This window comes from Octopus bimaculoides, chromosome 14 (assembly GCF_046866305.1).
Source record: "Octopus bimaculoides isolate indiv1 chromosome 14, ASM4686630v1, whole genome shotgun sequence".
NCBI lineage: Eukaryota > Metazoa > Mollusca > Cephalopoda > Octopoda > Octopodidae > Octopus > Octopus bimaculoides.
This window is the reverse complement of record NC_142941.1, coordinates 7,127,352-7,150,488: the sequence shown is the minus strand read 5'-3', so window position 1 is coordinate 7,150,488 and position 23,137 is coordinate 7,127,352. Positions and strand designations below refer to the sequence as shown.

Here is a 23,137-nt window from a genome sequence, read left to right as displayed (position 1 = left end):
GTGTCACATCCAGAACGACCAGCCTACCTTCTGGGTCTAGAAAGACTGCACTTACCTGTACATCCAAGCTTTTTTTGAACAGTACCACAACGCCCCCACTCCCTCCTTGACTCGGAGAAATAACTTTCTCGTAATCATTAAGAAGAGGTGAGAACGCCTGTGGGCCGTTCAGCTTGGACTCAGTCACCACACATATATCTATCTTTCGCGACCTGAGGTCGTCTAGGAGGCATGTCTGCTTCCATTTGGACCCCAGGCCACGAACATTTATACACCCTATCTTAACTTCCATGAAAAAAAGTTTACATTACCTTTGCAGGAGGGGTTTCACGACTTGCATCGTCCCCTCCTCCGGTATCTTCTATGACTGGTGTAGCCGTTGGTTTTAAAATAATTTTTTCTTTCACGACATGCTGACTCACATCAAAAATATCGTCAGCATATCTCCGTTTGAATTGTTCGTAGTGTTCGGCACTTATTCTCGCCAACCGTATGTGCGGCGGTTTACCTTCAATCGGTCCCATTATCGTATAGTTTTTTTTTGTTATTAGTTCGTGTAATACTTCGTTTTTGATGGAGTACGAAACAATTCTTTCTTGCGGGGGTTTAGGAGCGGGTTTCAATTTGGGAGTGAACGAGGGTATTTTTTCTTGTATGTTTTGCGTTTTTTCTTTTTTTCTTGTAGGGGGAGGGGAGTCTGGGCCAATGGGTTTTTTCCTTTTGTTTTTGGCAACTTCAAACTCCGCTTCTTCCTTACTTTTTCCTTTTTCTATTACGACTTCCGGTGTTTTCGTTTTTCCTTGTTTGTCATCTTTTTTAAGTTCAGTTTTCTCCGGTATTTCTTTCTCCCTTTGGGGAGGGACTTCTTTTTTTTGGTTCGGTTTTTTTATTTTTACACATTCGGAGCGCACGTGGCCCTTTTCTCCACATTTAAAACATCTGGGCCTCCGTCCCTCCACCGACACTCTTGCACTGAGACCTTCCCCTATAAATATCCTGTCTGGTCTGGTCTCGAGGGTATCGTTTGACGCTAGAACTATAAGCTCTAGCGCCTGCCCCTTCCAATTGAGTGCGTTCCTTCTTCTCATTGTGAGTACTTCCACTTGATCCTCCACGTCGTAAATTAAAGCTTCTACCAACCAGTTTACGTCATACCCGGGTGGAATGTCTTCTATTGTGATTTTCGCAGTTCTCCGACCCAGGTATGTGGGTAAGAGCATTACCTCTTCGGTTTTCAACGTTTGTGTTGATACTACTTTCGCAATTTCTGCGGATTCGAATTGGGCCTCTACTGTAGCATTTCGAGGCCCTCTACCGACATATTTTATTTTTTCCCACACAGGGGCAAGACACTTTTCAATTGCATCCGTTTTCATCATCATGATGCGCCTTTCTTTGCAATTGTACACTTTGTAGATAACGGTTCTTACCGCCAACTCTTGGATAGTTTCCTTTGGCGGTATTAACCTTGTTATGTCGTCTGTTTTCCTTATTAGGTTTCTGTACTTGTACCACTGTTCGGGTATCACCTCCATTGCTTCAAATTGTCCGCCTACGGCGGAAGAAAAACTGCTGGCCTTTTTCTCTTCCTTGGTTACTTCTGGGTCTACTTGAAATACTTGTGTATTATTGAAACAAATTTCTTCTTGTAAAAGAGGAAAGTCCTCATCACACAGTAGAAAGGTCATTTCGTTATCCATATTGAAAAAGTTTTCGTTTTACACGATGGTAGTTTGCTATCTCTCTAAAAGAGAGCAGCAAAAAAGAAATTTTTTGCCCCGCAGGGCGCAATTCCACAGGAACAACAGTTGAAACTTGACAAAAATCACACCAAACAGCAACAAAAAGGACAGAAACAACTCACTAAACTAGGCAGAAGCAATTCAAAGCAGTACGACGAGCCGGAAGTAGATTAGCGGCTGGATAGGGAGGCCTGTTTCGCCTTCGCAAACTTATATAAATCATAGAGAAGTTTATTCACTGATCAGCAAAATTAGAAATATAATATTTCTAAATCTCTCAGAGAGATTTAAGCAGTAGTGGAGCGATAAAGTTGTAGTATATTGTCAACTTAATGATATAATAGTTTGACCCTTCTCGTCAGATATCTAGAGATGGGATCGTCCAACGATCTCACGAAATTTTCAGTCACATGAATCTAGACAAACTGTTATTTAAGAATACATCTTGTTCCTACCAAATGTATTGCGTTCCATTTACTTTCGTTTGTCCATTTACTAGTGTATATATATTTATACACACATACACAGACACACACACCTATATATGTGTATATATACATATACATATATATGTGTGTGTGTAGACACAAATAATGGGTTATGCTTATATACATTTATTTATTATCGATCTTTTAATTGATAACCCTTTGACTTTCGAGTTTATAATACATCTTGCGTGATTCGAGTTGCGGCTAACGTACATAAGATTTTCGTTTAGTTTGTAAAGTGGGTGATGCAGTGTACATATATATACATATATATATTTATCAATCCCAGTATCATTTCGAGACATTTCCGCAACATGTCCGCAGTCTAAGGACTAAGACAAGTAAAAGATAAATTAAGGGTACACGTGTCTGTGAAGTGCTCAGCCACTTGCACGTTAATTTCACGAGCAGGCTGTTCCGTTGATCGGATCAACTGGAACCCTCGACGTCGTAAGCGACGGAGTGCCAACATTGAAGTTTATAAAATAAAATATTGGTCGAGTATTGGTGGAGTGGGGTGGGGGTAATTGTATCTACAAACTCCTTTCTGCAACATTGCTTGCCTTGTGCCTAAATTAGAAACAGTTATTTCGTCCCTACACTCGTAATACAAACTTTAATTACTTAATTAAATTGCCTCGATCAGATATTATTGATTTTAAGCCAATCAACCTATGTTTCCCTTCTCACTTCAATGATAATTTTAATTAACTAAGATTTTTCGATTTATACATTATGTTGACACGTAGTCAACAACAGAGGTATTATAAAAGCAATTAGTAAGTATCATTTAATAAGATAATTACCGCATGTAGAAATCACATTCCGAATTTATAAAGGATTCCTCCTCGGAAAACATCAAAACAATTTCTTTGTTAATTAAATATTCAAATGATCCAAAAGACTTGTTGTTATTATCTTTTAATTATTTTGTACTCTTAGCCTTATGTTTAGACACGCATATTTGTAATATTTTTCTCTACACAACGTTTTGATCGATTTAACATCAGTTGTCATATTTCTTGATGTGTCCATCGTTCTAGAATGAACTCGAACAAAGAATCCTCATATTTCAATCCACGGCATAGTTTGCCTGTTTGTCTCTGGCTCAAAGTGATGAACCGAACACTTATCCTGGATGTGGAAACGTTCAACGAAACCAGTTAGATCTACCTCAAATAATGTCAGATTTCCCCGTGGTGCGATCAGCCTGGAACGCTTTTGATCAGGTGATAGAAGACGTGGCTTCCACTGAGCAAAAATCTATGTCATACTAAACTTATTGTGCAGAATATTCTCAACTCTCAGGATATGCTAGTAGCATTAACTATTTGATTTATAGTCAATCGTCTGTCATCCATCATCATGCAATAAACACGTGGTGGTAGCAGTTGGAGGTCGTCCAGACCTTGCGTCATTTCCAAGAGTTCCTCTTCTCCTCCTAAATTCACTGCCCCTCCTAAATTGCTCTGGTGATAAAGCTGGAGCATCATCCGCAAAAGTAGCAACAATGTCAGCATGAATGTCGCTGGGGGCCGAGCCCTTTTTCTGCGGCTACTTGATTACACCACGATGCTAAATTCTGTCCGTTTCCAAGAGATGTCGCTACTAGTTACTTCAGAAGTCTTCTTCGAAAAGTCAAATGTCAGTTTACCTGGAAGGAAACAACGCAGTTATAAATAAGAAGTGTTGAAATTAATGTAATTAATGAAATTAATGGAAAGATTTCACAGCTCTAGCATCACTCCTTCATAGTCAGCCTATGAACTTTTCATCCCACCTTTATGCATATATATGTGTGTATGTATATATATATATATATATATATATATATATATATATATATATATATATATATATATATATATATATTGATGGTCAGAAAAGGTAAGTGGTCACATGATGTAATATTTGGCTTTTGGTTTCTTCCTAACTTGAAAGAATAATTCTCCACAGGAGAAACAGAAGAAAATATATATTCGAAAATATATATTCTTTCCCTGCTTCTTTCACCCTTTCTTTCTCTCTCCCCCTTTCTCCTTCTCTCTCTTTCTCTCTCTCTCTCTCTCTCTCTCTCAGTATTTCTTAATATGATTTATGTCCCTGTCTGTGCGTGTGTGCGTTTGTGTATGCAGGAATTTGTTTGCCAGCGTTCATGAATGTAATGACAGCGAGTTCATTGAACTTAAGAAAAACCATATTCCCATTTACGAATATGACTAATCATAGACAACTCTGTTTCCATCATGTATGCACACGTGGTAGCATTGACGATAAAATGAGAATTCCATTTCGAACTAGGAATTTCCAATATTTCAACGTCATCTAAACTCTTCTTAACACTTGTCGAAAAATGAAAAGCCAACTTTGTAAAATTGCGAGGCAAAGAAAAACAATAGTTACTGATCGTTTTTTGAATTGATTTGAAGTGAAGAACTTCATCCCAAAATTTAGGTCCTTCTTCAATAACTTTACACCAGAATTTCTTGTAAAAGTATTCGTAGAGTCTGCTGTCTGCAAGCGAATAATTATACCGGAAAAACTGCCGCTGCTCATAATTGATTGTAACAAACGTTTTGCTATAACCAGAGTTTTTCTTTATATACATTATATCTGACATGTCCCAGCATAACCAGCGACGTAGAAGAATCATAGATTCATCGAAATATTCCATCAACAAGATCAAATCAAAATCGCGATCAATATCAGTGATAAACTGATCGATGCTCGTTACGTTGTAGAAATCTTTGCTGTCTAAACCAAGGTCGAACGACATTCGGTTTTGACTGTAAGGGTTTGGGTTGCTCAGTATTTTTTTCATTAATTTATTGTAGGCTACTTTGGGGAACATATCATAATAAAAAACAGCGGAAATGACTTGCTGAAGGGGTTCTCTTAGTATCGTAAAATAAAAATAATCGTTTCTTTCCGACAAATTACTTTTCCTTTCGTGAAACAATTTCTTGTGGTTTCTTGCTTTATCGAAATTCTGATCGCATGAACTCTTGTCACTGCTGTAGTATTTTGTGCCATCCTTCTGAAACGGATTGAAGTCATAGATATGTGCACTCAGTTGCTGTAAACTATCCGATTCTCCATAGCCACCCTGTATGATTTTTCGAAACTGAGAAGTTCGTTTTTTGGCGAGATGGCGGCCAGACAATATTGCATTGAAAACTTTATAGCTATACACAATGTGGTTGCACAGAATATGAACTGCTTCGTTGTTTGGTGGCATTAAAATTCGAGAATTAAATGTCTTATTGTAAGATGGATAGGACCATTTTTCATGGCTTAAATAGTTGTTCTCTTTTGGTAGTATAAAGTTCAACTTCCGCTTTAATCCAAAAGTTTGGAGAATGTTCATTACTGTTGTACTTCCAGCTTTATGGACCTATAAAATAGAATTTTTGTTGTACAATAACAGCAGCTAAATATAGAAGAATATTCATTTATTAAATAAATTCATTGAAATATAGTTCATATAAGCTGTATGTCCTGTTTAATAAACCTGTAAAATAACTTAAGATGAACTCCCTGCCGAATAAATTTACAAGTTCTTTGCCATTTTACTCTCTATCATATAAGTACATACGTAGATATATAAATATATAACATTATTTTCAAAGGAAGAAATAAGACTTACAGAGGTAATTTATATTTTTCGTTACTTTAAACATAAAGCTGAAACTCTGTCAGTTACGACGACTATTGCTTCAGTTGATCCGACCAACGGAACAGCCTGCTCGTGAAATTAACATACAAGTGGCTGAGCAATCCACAGACACGCGTGTCCTTAACATAGTTCTTAAGGAGATTCCACCTGACACAGAATGGAACCAGGCTGACCCTTTGAATTACAAGTATAAATCATTGCTGAGTGGACTGGAGCAATGTGAAATAAAAGTCTTATTCAAGGACATAACTACATCACCATGTGATTATTTTATAAAAGGTTTTAAATGTTTTAGCATTCATGGGCATCTATGAAAACAACTAAAGTTTCTTTCAAAGTTTCTATTGAAGAGGGAAAAAATTTGAGGACAATATCTCATATATACCTCGAATGTACAAAGCGAACAGAGCGTGTCTTAATTTTTGTATGGTATGGGAAGCAAATTAATTTTCATTAATGCTATAATTTATCTCCTTATTTAAAAAAAAAACAAAAGCATATAATCGGACAAGATAGTTTCGGTACGTCTAAGTTGGTTTCAGAAGGTGTGTTTGTGTTATATATACGTTGTCTCAAAAGAATCAGCAGTTAAATATGCATATGAATTTGTTTAATGTTGAGTAGTAAACAATACATTCGGAGATGCATTTACAATTGTGTAGTAATATGTTGGGCGTATGCTGATGCAAATTTGATTCTTACTTGTTAGAGATTGCGAAAAATGAATGTTGTAGTTGAATAAGAAACTTTTATAGAATTCTAATTAAAATATTTTGTAATGAAGTGTTTTTGAAGCATTTTAATATGTATTTTAGCCACAGATATGGAAAGCTTCTTTCTATAAAAATGTGGGCAAAAGCAGATTATATCCTTCGTTTAGTTTCGAATATAAGTTTGTAGGTTTCATTATCTTATATATCTTTTTGTTTTTCCAGAGAATAAGACTTTAATGCAATACTCCGAAACTTTACGGAATGTAGCATTGTCGGAAAATTGGTTGAATGAGTGTAAAGGGCTGACTAGGTTAAGTAAAATATTATTTAGCTGTGTGATTGCATGTTGGCTACGAAAAGTAAGTAAGGCTAGATGGGTTTTTTTATACAAACCTTAATAAATATTATATATTCTTGTGGGAAGCAATGCATTTCTTTATGAGGCTGGTCGCTATGGAACAATGTCGTATTATTGGAGAGTATAAGAACAAGCATAAGACAGAACAAAATCAATAACAGAAACTGATATTGTAGTTTCTTTCTTAGCGGTGGAACTCTGTAACAAAGAATTGTGAATTATAAATATTAAGACTTGAAATTATTTCATCGAGGTGAGGGGATTTGGCATAATAAACATTCTGTTGTTTTTTATTGTTGTAGTGGATGTTCATATGTTTGTGCTGTTGTTATTGTTGTTTGACCTAGTAACACGTAAAACTCAACCGAAGCAGTAGTAAAACTAACTATTGTTACTTAGCACAATATTGACTCGAAATCACTGAAAGATTGCGTTTCCCTCCAGAAACAGTTCCGCATCCATAGGATGAATTTGTTTCTGGAGAGAAACGCAATCTTTCAGGATGACAATGCACCAATTCACACAGCTAAAGTTGTTACTGAATGGCACAAGGAACATTCTAGTGAAGTTGAACATCTTATCTAGCCACCACAGTCCCCAGATCTCAATATTATTGAACATTTATGGTGCATTTTAGAAAAACAAATAAGGAGTCAATATCCTCCACCATCATCACTACAAGAACTGGAGACTGTTTTAGTAGAAGAATGGACAAAAATTCCTTTGGAAACAATTCAAATTTTGTACGAGTCCATACCTCGTAGAATTCAAGCTGTAATTACTGTGAAAGGCAGTCCTAGCCCATATTAAAATAAATTTGTTTGAAATTTCAAGGTGTTTCCATTATTTTGTCCAACCCCTATATATATATATATATATATATATATATATATATATATATATATATATATATATATATATTTTAAATAACGTTGACCACTAACGTGGACAATTAATGTGCTAGAAATAGATCACATCTTGTGTCTATTAAGACCTAAATTGTTCTCAACATGAAATATAGCAGCATACCAAAACGTGAGCGGGCAAGACATTTAAAATCACCTAAAAAAGCATTCTTAAACAGACTGTCTGTTAAAGTCTGTCATACCGGCCATGACGAAGGGAAATAGCCCTGAAACTCGAGTCGCTTTTATATATTTATATTTATATATTTGATCCTTTATATTGAACACTCAATATTTCATCTACATTCAATACTTTCTTTCATGGTGCCATCCATTTTTATTTTATTTTATTTTATATTATATATTGTATATTATATTATATATTGTATATTCCATATTCTATACCCCACATTAGTTCTGCAGGAATATAAATAAAACATAAAAAAACAGACAGTGTTGGAACTCTTTTAAACAAAATAATATATTCCTCTATACACAATCATACAAAAAAAACACCTTTTTCGTATTTATTTTTACTCGCATATATATATATATATATATATATATATATATATATATATATATATATATATATATATATATATATATATATATATATATACACACACACAGAGGGGAGAGAGAGAACACCTACGCTGAACTATTGAGAAATCTGCAATTACTCTATCCAGATTACAAGTTCAGGTTTATACCTGTAATTATTGGGGCCCTGGGATATGTAACACACTGCCTAAATACCAATCTTGAGAAATTAGACTTCTCAAAACCAGAAAAGAGAAAGCTAATTCGAAGACTACAGATCCAATCTATCACTGGAAGTATAAAAATTTGTAGAACTTTGCAGAAGTTCATCATTTAAATATATATGGGTATAATACAGTTCTATACTTAAGAGATGAGGAATTATGTACATTATTTACATTTGACAGATATTTATCCTCATCTTGTTTGTTGTTAACACAATGTTTCGGTTGATATACCTTCCAGCCTTCATTACGTGTCTTGGAGAAATTTCGAACCTGGGTTCTCTCATTCCTAAGGTATTTTTCGATTTTGTTGTTATTATTATTATTATTATTATTATTATTATTATTATTATTATTATTATTCAGGTCACTGACTGGAATCGAATTCGGAATCTTGTGGTTAGTAGCCCGCACTCTTAACCGCTGCGTCAAATGTAAATGATGTAAATATATGAGCATGTCTAGATTTGTAATTATATGTATGAGAATAAATACATAAAACATGCAAATCTGCACATACATACATACATACATACCCTGTTGTTGATGTTGGATCTAGGTTAGAAAATGTTTTTTTTCTATTAGCAAGAAATCTTGAAATAAATTGAAATAATGGCATACGTACACTCACGCACACATAAACCCAATGAGGAAAATATTAAAGTGATTGGCAATTTAAAATTCGTTTTCATTTCTAAATTAAAGATAATATTAACAAATATTAACAAATAATCAACAATAATTATAAATGCTACAAACACTTACCTCGTTATAATGGAGTTTAGTTTGTTCATTTTCAGCTAAGCAAAGCCAAAAAGAAATTCAGCACTTTTAAATTTGATTCAAATATTTCCTCAACGTTAGATCGGTTTCGGGTTATAACATGATGCTTTACATATTGAGGCCAACCGAACATGAAATAGGAAGTCATAATATTACGATGCTATAAATAATAGTGCTTTTTCTTTCTTTCTTTTTCTTTCCTTTTTTCTCTTTTTTTCTTCTTTATTTGTTTCTTTTCTTTTATGAAGTCATTGAAAATATTTTGATATTCAACAACATATTAAATGTTAGAAACTGAAACATTTAATATATGTTTCAAATTTTGCCACAAGGGCAGCAATTTTGGTGAAGGGGGCTTAAGTCGATTAAATTGACCCCCAGTGTTCAACTGGTACTTATTTGATCGACCCCTGAAACGGGAATTTGAATTCAGGGCGTATTCCCTCACCTCCCCCTTCTTTCCTTCGTTTCCTTGTACTTAAATTGCGATTCAACCTTTATGTAAGTAAAATATAAGGAGACAGTAAGAAATAATATTTGTCTCCTTTTACAGAAACAAAAGTGTTTGTAGGACTGCATAAGTGCTCGAATATAAAATGAGACGAAGATAAGGAAGCATTAATTATAGAACAAACATTAAATTTGGGTCAACAACTTTACATACAACACCAGCCCTCAAACATTCAATCATATATAAAAATCACCATGGTTTTTTTTTTTTTAATATTATTCAGGTCACTGCCTGGAATCGAATTCGGAAGCTGGTGGTTAGTAGCCCGCGCTCTTAACCACTACGTTAAATGTAAATAATGTAAATATATGAGCATGTAAATACAACTTTATTAAAAAGAATAGCTATATTTAATAAAGAAATTAAAGATGCATTACGTATAGGGAATAGATAATATTTAATAGAAAGAATTAGATTTAAACTTAGGTATTCAATGCATTGAGAAGCAAGCTTCCTCTACCGGTTGAAACCGGTTGAGACCGGTTGTTACTCTTCAACATCTGTTCCACTGTTAACTGTCTTCAGCTCGTATTAATGTTGGCCGCCGAGTGATCATCGACCTGTTCTTTTTACACTTGCATTCCCCCGTATGAGACGGCATATAGTGTAAAGTTAAATTTGAATTTGATTTTATTATATTTCGTAGCACGGAAGCAGTTGTGGTAGCTTAGTGAGTGTGCATCCAAGTGTATTTGCCTTCTTCAAAGAACAATTAAGCATTTTTTTTCTGCTCTTATCCTCCAATCTTAGAATTGTTAACTTTGAGGAACACAATTTTCCTTGAGTTAGATCTAACACTTACTTTTGTCTAACTTTTGGTCTTTGAATCCCAAAATGGCCCCAGTTTTTTTCAACTTTGTGAGCTACAGGATACCCTCGCTTTGTCTCAAAAACCATAAAAATACCGTTTCTAACAAATTTGTGCTTATTTCATACGAATACTTAAAAAATTTACATACAATGGAAAATAGTAAAACATTTCTTGACAATAATATTTGTTCAAATTTATTTTGTTCACACAAAGGATATTGTTATTCTAAGTAAATTGTGTGCAAGTACACAGACATGACAGGAGTAAATAGACACCATTATAATCGTTAACATTTATTTAAATCTGAAATTATACATTCAGATTATTTACTAATTATTATAACGTGAATATCTAATATTTAGTAGACATGCCCTTTACATTTTTCAGTGCAAGGTCTCTATTAGTCATGCTACTGATCAAATGAGGAATATTCTCTTAACGAATTTCATACCATGTTTCAGATTTGAGGATGATTTTGATATTAAGTAGTATTAATATCAAAAGATAATTTTTATATCCAACTGAACATGGAAGCTTAGTTATAACACCGAATACTGCGTTATTAGAGCTCTGAGAAACCCACTCCTGTAGGCGCTTAATGTATAAAAGCTTACAGACGAAATTCGTCTGCTAGTATCTATGCATGCTTCTATGCACCAAACGCCTATATGAGAGGTTCTCACAAAGCTAATTACATTGTACTCGGTGCGGTAACAAGGCATCCATGTTTAGATATAAAGAATGCAAACGTTTAGTGACGATTTATTCACTGGCTACTTCACAATCACACTGAGAACCTTATTCAAAAATATTTGAGGGTTATGGTGCAATCCTCTCGGTCTACGAACTGAACTCAGTTTATTGTTTATAATTTCAGCTTAGAGCTGCGGCCATGCTGTCTCTTGTACTTTTTATGTTATATTCCCGTATTTCTGTATTTTCATGTCTTCCCAGCTTACTTTGTCCTAACAGCATCAGCTCCTCGTTACTTAAACTTTTGTTCTATGAAACGCTAGCGGTTCGACCACGTCATCCTCCATGACATCTTCAGACCTTACGTTTGCAAGTGTCAAAATAGCTTTCCAGATTTGACGCAGATGTCCGCTTTATGAAAAACTTGTAAGCTCACGTATACAGCTTGACTATATATTTTTCTAAACACCATTCAAAGCTTAGACTTTTACTTCATCTCATGACTTAGCTATGTTACCCACAACATTCATTATGCTAAACTTATTCTAAAAGTCTTTAATTGTAGATTTATCTCCCCTTCAATTGCTTTTATAAGTTGTTTGGAAAATTTTTTTCCCGGATATGCCTTGAAATTAGCTGCTACACCTTGATCCATTGTTTGGAGTAAAAACCTTATGTTCTTGGGGATATATTCTATTCTTACATTATCACAAAACTCATCTAGCTGAACTGGGCGGGGAGAAAAGATTGTTGGAACTATTACGTCTAAGACTGTACTTTTCTACAGCAGAACACAAGATGTTTTGTAAACCATCCTTCGAAAAGGCTCTTCCATGCAGATAGATAGATAGATAGATAGATAGTGATTGGAACAGTGACTGATGTACAGACAGACAGACAGACAGATTCTATTTCTGGCAGGTTGCTGTTCCATTAAAACTCTCACCCGCTCCCAACCCACTGTTTTAGTACTATCTTGTACTAAAGCGTACTAAACACTGAAGAGACAGCTATAAATCAATTATTACCTAGTGACGTGACAAAAGCGACATTTTATGGCTTAATAGATTAATGAAAAGGGCGGAAAGTAGACATGACATTTTCACTTCAATTATCACGTGCTACAAGGCGGCGAGGAGCTGGTAGAGCCGGACGAAATGCTAAGCTGTATTTCGTTTGCCGCTACGTTCTGAGTTCAAATTCCGCCGTGGTTGACTTTGCCTCTCATCTTCTCGGGAGGGTCGATAAACCAAGTGCCAGAGAAACACTGGGGTCGATGTAATCGACTTCATCCCCACCTCCCCCACAACAACGACCACAACAACCACCACCACCACTACGAGAACCATTATCACCACCACAACCACCATCACCACTACCACTACCACCACCACCGCTACAACCACCATCGATAACAACAACAACAAAACAGAAGCTGCGAAGAACAATACAAATACTTTATTGCAATGTTTGGAAGAATGAGGAATTTAGAGTGAGTAAAACACACAAGAACACCACGGGCCAACTGGAAGTAACTCTACTGATATTGCTTCCATACATGGCAGTGTACTCGGATGTCACTCCCATTTGAATCTGGCAGCGACTGGGCAATGCTCCGACCAAGAAGTTCATCATAATTTGCCCAACTCTCTTGCTGCAGCGCCTGTAGATGGCGAGTTCGCATTTGTATCTTGTAACGGTCACGCTAGAGCGGAAGCAAAGAAGAAAAAAAAAGATATTTAAGAAATAATAAACAAACATGTTTACACAAGTGAAACAAAAAAAAAAAAAATGAAAGAAAGTGAAGAGTAAGTGGAGCTATAAACTGCCAAGAGACTGTATGAGATCCCGCTGCATGCTAAAAGTAGAAACCAAATCTCTCTTTTTGTAAATAAGCACTGCATTACCATCCTGTTCTGTACCAAAGGCAATTCTATACCTTACACACATACTAGCGTAGCAAGAGTGTGTGTCGCCTGGGGCGGCCCTTCCGTCTGCACAACGTTTGCATATTGTTATTATATTTATTTGTAGAACGTCTTTAACAAAGAAAAGGAGATACGACGAGTCATATTTGAGCCTCGGTTTCACTGTGCTTACTGGTCGAGTAGAAAGACCACAGTGTGTTCTGTGCTCTGAGGTATTGGCAGCTTCTTCGCTGAAGCCCAGCAGGCTAAAGAGGCAACTTTTATAAGTGAGGTACATCTGTGTTATTTGTCCGCAAGCCTGGGGTATAGTCTTGGCAGGGGTATATTCTGGCCTGGTTGTCTGGAGGGAGTATAGTCTGGGCTATACCCCGCACCGATCGATAAACTTAACGATAACTTAACTATATATACTTTCTAAAACCTCTGACGAAGCCTAGAGAAACACCCAAGTACCTCAATTTCATCTACTAATTACTTCAGTCCACTGGAGGGATAAAAGTAGAATGAGGTATTATTGCCTCTTGGCTGAAATAGCTGTAAGATATTATCCCAATTTCTATTGCTCTATGTTATATGTTTTAATAATTACTGATATTTTTATATTTTATATATTATATATGTAAAGCATAATATGTTATACATGTATGTATATTGTTATAATTGTCGTTTTACTAAATAAGTAAATTGACATAATATAATGTCTAGAAGTTGATGAATACCACCTATTGATCCCCTCCATTTTCTTATTGCTATATATATATATATATATATATATATATATATATATATATATATATATATATATATATGGATGTATATAGTCGATTCAAATAAACGAATCAAATTAACGGACGACAAGCGGACGTGCATAAAGAAAGTATTAGCTTGACGGTCGGTAAAAAGAAAGAGTTTGACGTTACGACCGTAGCTCTTCGTCGGAAACGAGAGAAGGAAAAAGTCTAAAGAAGGAAAAGAAATCACCAACAGTACGTGTGTAGTCATATATATATATATATATATATATATATATACTTTTCTACTCTAGGCACATGGCCCGAAAATTTTGGGGGTGGGGACCAGTCGATTAGATCGACCCCAGTACGCAACTGGTACTTAATTTATCGACCCCGAAAGGATGAAAGGCAAAGTCGACCTCGATGGAATTTGTTCTCAGAACGTAAAGACAGAATACCGCTAAGCATTTCGCCCGACATATACATATATATATATATATATATATATATATATATATATATATATATATATATATATATATATATATATATATATATATATATATATATATATATAAGATATACATAAGGTCCTCAAAATTGTCTCATATATTTTTAGCCTTCTATACTTACTTGCAGGCTGACGCTTTCAGGGTACCGCTAGCCGGATGATCAGGTAGAGGCGCTTCAAATTTCTCCGTTATCATTGAAAGTGACCTGGCGAAATTATTATAGCATACTTTCAACTCTTCGGTTATCGCCAAGCATTGGGTACCTTTTATAAGATCTGCTCGGAAAATAAGAAAGTAGTTAAACGGGTGTGAATACATTTACAACACAGCCGTGGAAGCAAAAACAAAACGTTCAGCATTACTTAATACCGACATTGCTTATTGATGCAAGCGGGTATGGCTTGCTTGTTTGAGGAATTCGCTCTTGTGGCTACGTGATACCGGTTTCAGTGCCGACAGCGCACCACCTTGGGCAGGTGTCTCCTACTATATAGTCGGGTCGACCAAAGCCTTATGAGTGAATTTGGTAAACGAAAACTGAAAGAAGCTGCCTCGAAAACTGCCTCGCCACGTACTGAATTAGAAATAGACGCTAATGTATTTTCAACTACAATAAAAATCTCCGAGACAATCACATACCTTTCTATGTAAGCAAACAGAAAAATGATGAATCCACACGACTTCGATGTTAACGACTGATGCGTTTCGAATTTAAAGTAAATTATATTTACCTATTGTTCTCCTCAGTGTGGTACTCCTAGTTATAAATTTGCGAGTGTTAGGATTAAATATGTACGCGATCAAGCGTACAACAACAATAATGTATGTATGTATGGCACTCCGTCGCTTACGACGTCGAGGGTTCCAGTTGATCCGATCAACGGAACAGCCTGCTCGTGAAATTAACGTGCAAGTGGCTGAGCACTCCACGGACACGTGTAACCTTAACGTAGTTCTCGGGGATGTTCAGCGTGACACAGTGTGACAAAGCCAACCCTTTGAATTACAGGCACAACAGAAACAGGAAGTAAGAGTGAGAGAATGTTGTGGTGGAAGAGTACAGCAGGGTTCGCCACCATCCCCTGCCGGAGCCTCGTGGAGCTTTAGGTGTTTTCGCTCAATAAACACTCACAACGCCCGGTCTGGGAATCGAAAACCGCGATCCTACGACCGCGAGTCCGCTGCCCTAACCACTGGGCCATTGCGCCTCCACACAACAACAATAATATGCTGCAATGCAGACTTAGGAGACTTCTTACCGTTTACGTCATGGCAGATTCCCGCGTATGAGATGTGCATCGATTCGTTTTGATAAAGTAAATTGAGGAACATGTCTTGCTCCTCGTCGGATTTACCAATGCCTTCGGTCAGACAATTCACATACTTCTTGTAAGACCTGAAATGATACGTGTTTTATATATATTTTACAATTTCAACAAACGCAGAGAAATGGAGGAATCTTTAGCGCGGCGGGGAAAATGCTTAGACGCATCTCTTTAGGTTCTAAGTTCAAATTACGTCGAGGTTGTTTTCACTTTTCATTATTGCGAGGTCGACAGAAAAAAGTACCAGTCACTTACTAGGGTCAATGTAAACGACGAGTCCCTTCCCCCTAAAATTACAGGCATTGTACCTCCAGTAGAAAGGATTGTTATTTTATGTTTGATTTTTGCTTTACATTTGTACAAGTTGGCTCCAAGTCTCACCCAGAGACCTCAAGAGACAACAAGTTAGAAGTTCATGTTGGTGTTATGCCTAGGGTGCCATATATTTGGTTTTGTACATAGTGTTGTTCTAGAGAATGTTTAAGAAACCATAAGAAAATTATGTGTTTGTTTTAAAATTTGAGATTACATAGAAAGTATTTTGCGTAGGATATGGGCAGTTCCCAAGAGCACTATCTTTTGAATTTCTGCCATTTGGGAGTTTCCTGGTATCTGAGCTAGGTAGCAATCAGCCCCTTTTGCTATCATTCCTAGGTCATTATGACAACAGGTATTGTTTTAGTCTGCAGGTTCCACATTTTGCTAATTTTTATTTCAAGATCTTTATTTATACTTGCTCAGTTTTCGGTAGGTCTTGACAGATACGTTTATATTGATTGGGACAGTCATATCAATGAGGAGGCATGATTTTTGTCTGAAGTCTTTCAATTATTATTATAATTATTTATTATTATTAAAATTATTATTATTATTATTAAAATTATTATTATTATTATTGTTGTTGTTGTTGTTGTTGTTGTTGTTGTTATTATTATTATTATTATTATTATTATTATTATTATTATTATTATTATTATTATTATTATTATTATTATTATTATTATTATTATTATTATTATTATTATTATTATTATTATTATTATTATTATTATGTTGGTGCATAATTATTGCGGCTATTTTTCAATAAATTTTATTCAACAAAAACAATAACAACATTTAACAAAAACATCTTTAAATGATTATTCCGGAGCATATTCACCATCTACTTAGGTATTCAATGCATTGAGAAGCAAGCTTCCTCTACCGGTTGAAACCGGTTGAGACCGGTTGTTACTCTTCAACATCTGTTCCACTGTTAACTGTCTTCAGCTCGTATTAATGTTGGCCGCCGAGTGATCATCGACCTGTTCTTTTTACACTTGCATTCCCCCGTATGAGACGGCATATAGTGTAAAGTTAAATTTGAATTTGATTTTATTATATTTCGTAGCACGGAAGCAGTTGTGGTAGCTTAGTGAGTGTGCATCCAAGTGTATTTGCCTTCTTCAAAGAACAATTAAGCATTTTTTTTCTGCTCTTATCCTCCAATCTTAGAATTGTTAACTTTGAGGAACACAATTTTCCTTGAGTTAGATCTAACACTTACTTTTGTCTAACTTTTGGTCTTTGAATCCCAAAATGGCCCCAGTTTTTTTCAACTTTGTGAGCTACAGGATACCCTCGCTTTGTCTCAAAAACCATAAAAATACCGTTTCTAACAAATTTGTGCTTATTTCATACGAATACTTAAAAAATTTACATACAATGGAAAATAGTAAAACATTTCTTGACAATAATATTTGTTCAAATTTATTTTGTTCACACAAAGGATATTGTTATTCTAAGTAAATTGTGTGCAAGTACACAGACATGACAGGAGTAAATAGACACCATTATAATCGTTAACATTTATTTAAATCTGAAATTATACATTCAGATTATTTACTAATTATTATAACGTGAATATCTAATATTTAGTAGACATGCCCTTTACATTTTTCAGTGCAAGGTCTCTATTAGTCATGCTACTGATCAAATGAGGAATATTCTCTTAACGAATTTCATACCATGTTTCAGATTTGAGGATGATTTTGATATTAAGTAGTATTAATATCAAAAGATAATTTTTATATCCAACTGAACATGGAAGCTTAGTTATAACACCGAATACTGCGTTATTAGAGCTCTGAGAAACCCACTCCTGTAGGCGCTTAATGTATAAAAGCTTACAGACGAAATTCGTCTGCTAGTATCTATGCATGCTTCTATGCACCAAACGCCTATATGAGAGGTTCTCACAAAGCTAATTACATTGTACTCGGTGCGGTAACAAGGCATCCATGTTTAGATATAAAGAATGCAAACGTTTAGTGACGATTTATTCACTGGCTACTTCACAATCACACTGAGAACCTTATTCAAAAATATTTGAGGGTTATGGTGCAATCCTCTCGGTCTACGAACTGAACTCAGTTTATTGTTTATAATTTCAGCTTAGAGCTGCGGCCATGCTGTCTCTTGTACTTTTTATGTTATATTCCCGTATTTCTGTATTTTCATGTCTTCCCAGCTTACTTTGTCCTAACAGCATCAGCTCCTCGTTACTTAAACTTTTGTTCTATGAAACGCTAGCGGTTCGACCACGTCATCCTCCATGACATCTTCAGACCTTACGTTTGCAAGTGTCAAAATAGCTTTCCAGATTTGACGCAGATGTCCGCTTTATGAAAAACTTGTAAGCTCACGTATACAGCTTGACTATATATTTTTCTAAACACCATTCAAAGCTTAGACTTTTACTTCATCTCATGACTTAGCTATGTTACCCACAACATTCATTATGCTAAACTTATTCTAAAAGTCTTTAATTGTAGATTTATCTCCCCTTCAATTGCTTTTATAAGTTGTTTGGAAAATTTTTTTCCCGGATATGCCTTGAAATTAGCTGCTACACCTTGATCCATTGTTTGGAGTAAAAACCTTATGTTCTTGGGGATATATTCTATTCTTACATTATCACAAAACTCATCTAGCTGAACTGGGCGGGGAGAAAAGATTGTTGGAACTATTACGTCTAAGACTGTACTTTTCTACAGCAGAACACAAGATGTTTTGTAAACCATCCTTCGAAAAGGCTCTTCCATGCAGATAGATAGATAGATAGATAGATAGTGATTGGAACAGTGACTGATGTACAGACAGACAGACAGACAGATTCTATTTCTGGCAGGTTGCTGTTCCATTAAAACTCTCACCCGCTCCCAACCCACTGTTTTAGTACTATCTTGTACTAAAGCGTACTAAACACTGAAGAGACAGCTATAAATCAATTATTACCTAGTGACGTGACAAAAGCGACATTTTATGGCTTAATAGATTAATGAAAAGGGCGGAAAGTAGACATGACATTTTCACTTCAATTATCACGTGCTACAAGGCGGCGAGGAGCTGGTAGAGCCGGACGAAATGCTAAGCTGTATTTCGTTTGCCGCTACGTTCTGAGTTCAAATTCCGCCGTGGTTGACTTTGCCTCTCATCTTCTCGGGAGGGTCGATAAACCAAGTGCCAGAGAAACACTGGGGTCGATGTAATCGACTTCATCCCCACCTCCCCCACAACAACGACCACAACAACCACCACCACCACTACGAGAACCATTATCACCACCACAACCACCATCACCACTACCACTACCACCACCACCGCTACAACCACCATCGATAACAACAACAACAAAACAGAAGCTGCGAAGAACAATACAAATACTTTATTGCAATGTTTGGAAGAATGAGGAATTTAGAGTGAGTAAAACACACAAGAACACCACGGGCCAACTGGAAGTAACTCTACTGATATTGCTTCCATACATGGCAGTGTACTCGGATGTCACTCCCATTTGAATCTGGCAGCGACTGGGCAATGCTCCGACCAAGAAGTTCATCATAATTTGCCCAACTCTCTTGCTGCAGCGCCTGTAGATGGCGAGTTCGCATTTGTATCTTGTAACGGTCACGCTAGAGCGGAAGCAAAGAAGAAAAAAAAAGATATTTAAGAAATAATAAACAAACATGTTTACACAAGTGAAACAAAAAAAAAAAAAATGAAAGAAAGTGAAGAGTAAGTGGAGCTATAAACTGCCAAGAGACTGTATGAGATCCCGCTGCATGCTAAAAGTAGAAACCAAATCTCTCTTTTTGTAAATAAGCACTGCATTACCATCCTGTTCTGTACCAAAGGCAATTCTATACCTTACACACATACTAGCGTAGCAAGAGTGTGTGTCGCCTGGGGCGGCCCTTCCGTCTGCACAACGTTTGCATATTGTTATTATATTTATTTGTAGAACGTCTTTAACAAAGAAAAGGAGATACGACGAGTCATATTTGAGCCTCGGTTTCACTGTGCTTACTGGTCGAGTAGAAAGACCACAGTGTGTTCTGTGCTCTGAGGTATTGGCAGCTTCTTCGCTGAAGCCCAGCAGGCTAAAGAGGCAACTTTTATAAGTGAGGTACATCTGTGTTATTTGTCCGCAAGCCTGGGGTATAGTCTTGGCAGGGGTATATTCTGGCCTGGTTGTCTGGAGGGAGTATAGTCTGGGCTATACCCCGCACCGATCGATAAACTTAACGATAACTTAACTATATATACTTTCTAAAACCTCTGACGAAGCCTAGAGAAACACCCAAGTACCTCAATTTCATCTACTAATTACTTCAGTCCACTGGAGGGATAAAAGTAGAATGAGGTATTATTGCCTCTTGGCTGAAATAGCTGTAAGATATTATCCCAATTTCTATTGCTCTATGTTATATGTTTTAATAATTACTGATATTTTTATATTTTATATATTATATATGTAAAGCATAATATGTTATACATGTATGTATATTGTTATAATTGTCGTTTTACTAAATAAGTAAATTGACATAATATAATGTCTAGAAGTTGATGAATACCACCTATTGATCCCCTCCATTTTCTTATTGCTATATATATATATATATATATATATATATATATATATATATATATATATATATATATATATGGATGTATATAGTCGATTCAAATAAACGAATCAAATTAACGGACGACAAGCGGACGTGCATAAAGAAAGTATTAGCTTGACGGTCGGTAAAAAGAAAGAGTTTGACGTTACGACCGTAGCTCTTCGTCGGAAACGAGAGAAGGAAAAAGTCTAAAGAAGGAAAAGAAATCACCAACAGTACGTGTGTAGTCATATATATATATATATATATATATATATATACTTTTCTACTCTAGGCACATGGCCCGAAAATTTTGGGGGTGGGGACCAGTCGATTAGATCGACCTCAGTACGCAACTGGTACTTAATTTATCGACCCCGAAAGGATGAAAGGCAAAGTCGACCTCGATGGAATTTGTTCTCAGAACGTAAAGACAGAATACCGCTAAGCATTTCGCCCGACATATACATATATATATATATATATATATATATATATATATATATATATATATATATATATATATAAGATATACATAAGGTCCTCAAAATTGTCTCATATATTTTTAGCCTTCTATACTTACTTGCAGGCTGACGCTTTCAGGGTACCGCTAGCCGGATGATCAGGTAGAGGCGCTTCAAATTTCTCCGTTATCATTGAAAGTGACCTGGCGAAATTATTATAGCATACTTTCAACTCTTCGGTTATCGCCAAGCATTGGGTACCTTTTATAAGATCTGCTCGGAAAATAAGAAAGTAGTTAAACGGGTGTGAATACATTTACAACACAGCCGTGGAAGCAAAAACAAAACGTTCAGCATTACTTAATACCGACATTGCTTATTGATGCAAGCGGGTATGGCTTGCTTGTTTGAGGAATTCGCTCTTGTGGCTACGTGATACCGGTTTCAGTGCCGACAGCGCACCACCTTGGGCAGGTGTCTCCTACTATATAGTCGGGTCGACCAAAGCCTTATGAGTGAATTTGGTAAACGAAAACTGAAAGAAGCTGCCTCGAAAACTGCCTCGCCACGTACTGAATTAGAAATAGACGCTAATGTATTTTCAACTACAATAAAAAATCTCCGAGACAATCACATACCTTTCTATGTAAGCAAACAGAAAAATGATGAATCCACACGACTTCGATGTTAACGACTGATGCGTTTCGAATTTAAAGTAAATTATATTTACCTATTGTTCTCCTCAGTGTGGTACTCCTAGTTATAAATTTGCGAGTGTTAGGATTAAATATGTACGCGATCAAGCGTACAACAACAATAATGTATGTATGTATGGCACTCCGTCGCTTACGACGTCGAGGGTTCCAGTTGATCCGATCAACGGAACAGCCTGCTCGTGAAATTAACGTGCAAGTGGCTGAGCACTCCACGGACACGTGTAACCTTAACGTAGTTCTCGGGGATGTTCAGCGTGACACAGTGTGACAAAGCCAACCCTTTGAATTACAGGCACAACAGAAACAGGAAGTAAGAGTGAGAGAATGTTGTGGTGGAAGAGTACAGCAGGGTTCGCCACCATCCCCTGCCGGAGCCTCGTGGAGCTTTAGGTGTTTTCGCTCAATAAACACTCACAACGCCCGGTCTGGGAATCGAAAACCGCGATCCTACGACCGCGAGTCCGCTGCCCTAACCACTGGGCCATTGCGCCTCCACACAACAACAATAATATGCTGCAATGCAGACTTAGGAGACTTCTTACCGTTTACGTCATGGCAGATTCCCGCGTATGAGATGTGCATCGATTCGTTTTGATAAAGTAAATTGAGGAACATGTCTTGCTCCTCGTCGGATTTACCAATGCCTTCGGTCAGACAATTCACATACTTCTTGTAAGACCTGAAATGATACGTGTTTTATATATATTTTACAATTTCAACAAACGCAGAGAAATGGAGGAATCTTTAGCGCGGCGGGGAAAATGCTTAGACGCATCTCTTTAGGTTCTAAGTTCAAATTACGTCGAGGTTGTTTTCACTTTTCATTATTGCGAGGTCGACAGAAAAAAGTACCAGTCACTTACTAGGGTCAATGTAAACGACGAGTCCCTTCCCCCTAAAATTACAGGCATTGTACCTCCAGTAGAAAGGATTGTTATTTTATGTTTGATTTTTGCTTTACATTTGTACAAGTTGGCTCCAAGTCTCACCCAGAGACCTCAAGAGACAACAAGTTAGAAGTTCATGTTGGTGTTATGCCTAGGGTGCCATATATTTGGTTTTGTACATAGTGTTGTTCTAGAG

The 23,137-nt window shown here is 36.3% G+C and overlaps 4 protein-coding genes across 6 annotated transcripts in view; 1 reads left to right on the top strand and 3 right to left on the bottom strand.

Moving 5' to 3' along the window:
- The window catches only part of LOC106873395 (uncharacterized), a 51,990-nt gene extending 42,838 nt beyond the window's left edge, over positions 1 to 9,152 (top strand). The window contains exon 12 of the mRNA XM_089362265.1: positions 9,016 to 9,152. Coding sequence (XP_089218391.1) covers positions 9,016 to 9,069 — 54 coding nt within the window. The 3' untranslated portion in view covers positions 9,070 to 9,152. The remainder of the gene's footprint in view (positions 1 to 9,015) is intronic.
- On the bottom strand, positions 3,772 to 10,931 carry LOC128249357 (galactosylceramide sulfotransferase-like). 3 transcript variants are annotated; one of them, XM_052972662.2, is made up of 4 exons: positions 9,415 to 10,931; positions 7,013 to 7,175; positions 4,634 to 5,624; positions 3,772 to 3,884 (listed from the first exon to the last, which is right to left on the bottom strand). In XM_052972662.2, the coding sequence occupies exons 1-4, from the start codon at positions 9,441 to 9,443 to the stop codon at positions 3,793 to 3,795; spliced, it is 1,275 nt and encodes a 424-aa protein (XP_052828622.1). In that variant the 5' UTR covers positions 9,444 to 10,931; the 3' UTR covers positions 3,772 to 3,792. The 3 variants fall into 3 exon arrangements, with proteins under 3 accessions (XP_052828622.1, XP_052828620.1, XP_052828623.1); XM_052972660.2 differs by lacking the exon at positions 3,772 to 3,884 and having other exon boundaries at positions 4,110 to 5,624; positions 9,415 to 10,929; XM_052972663.2 differs by lacking the exons at positions 3,772 to 3,884; positions 7,013 to 7,175 and having other exon boundaries at positions 4,110 to 5,624; positions 9,415 to 10,390.
- A 1,951-nt stretch (positions 10,932 to 12,882) lies between these two features.
- LOC106873399 (uncharacterized) lies at positions 12,883 to 16,047 on the bottom strand. Its single transcript, XM_014920744.3, has 3 exons — positions 15,881 to 16,047; positions 14,743 to 14,896; positions 12,883 to 13,152 (listed from the first exon to the last, which is right to left on the bottom strand). Exons 1-3 carry the CDS (start codon positions 15,951 to 15,953, stop codon positions 12,906 to 12,908), a joined length of 474 nt encoding a protein of 157 aa, XP_014776230.1. The 5' UTR covers positions 15,954 to 16,047; the 3' UTR covers positions 12,883 to 12,905.
- A 3,582-nt stretch (positions 16,048 to 19,629) lies between these two features.
- LOC149132612 (uncharacterized) lies at positions 19,630 to 22,763 on the bottom strand. Its single transcript, XM_089362238.1, has 3 exons — positions 22,597 to 22,763; positions 21,458 to 21,611; positions 19,630 to 19,899 (listed from the first exon to the last, which is right to left on the bottom strand). The coding sequence occupies exons 1-3, from the start codon at positions 22,667 to 22,669 to the stop codon at positions 19,653 to 19,655; spliced, it is 474 nt and encodes a 157-aa protein (XP_089218364.1). The 5' UTR covers positions 22,670 to 22,763; the 3' UTR covers positions 19,630 to 19,652.
- Between the last annotated feature and the right edge of the window lie 374 nt (positions 22,764 to 23,137).

Bases quoted from the DNA above. Each gene is read 5' to 3' on its own strand.
- LOC106873399 (XM_014920744.3), bottom strand. From the start codon at position 15,953: ATGTTCCTCAATTTACTTTATCAAAACGAATCGATGCACATCTCATAC. The intron at 14,897-15,880 runs GTAAGAAGTCTC...TTTTCCGAGCAG, and splicing joins AATCTGCCATGACGTAAACG to ATCTTATAAAAGGTACCCAA. The intron at 13,153-14,742 runs GTAAGTATAGAA...CTTCCGCTCTAG, and splicing joins CTGAAAGCGTCAGCCTGCAA to CGTGACCGTTACAAGATACA.
- LOC128249357 (XM_052972660.2), bottom strand. From the start codon at position 9,443: ATGAACAAACTAAACTCCATTATAACGAG. The intron at 7,176-9,414 runs GTAAGTGTTTGT...TCTTTGTTACAG, and splicing joins CTAAACTCCATTATAACGAG to AGTTCCACCGCTAAGAAAGA. The intron at 5,625-7,012 runs GTTTGTATAAAA...TCTATTTTATAG, and splicing joins AATATATAATATTTATTAAG to GTCCATAAAGCTGGAAGTAC.
- LOC149132612 (XM_089362238.1), bottom strand. From the start codon at position 22,669: ATGTTCCTCAATTTACTTTATCAAAACGAATCGATGCACATCTCATAC. The intron at 21,612-22,596 runs GTAAGAAGTCTC...TTTTCCGAGCAG, and splicing joins AATCTGCCATGACGTAAACG to ATCTTATAAAAGGTACCCAA. The intron at 19,900-21,457 runs GTAAGTATAGAA...CTTCCGCTCTAG, and splicing joins CTGAAAGCGTCAGCCTGCAA to CGTGACCGTTACAAGATACA.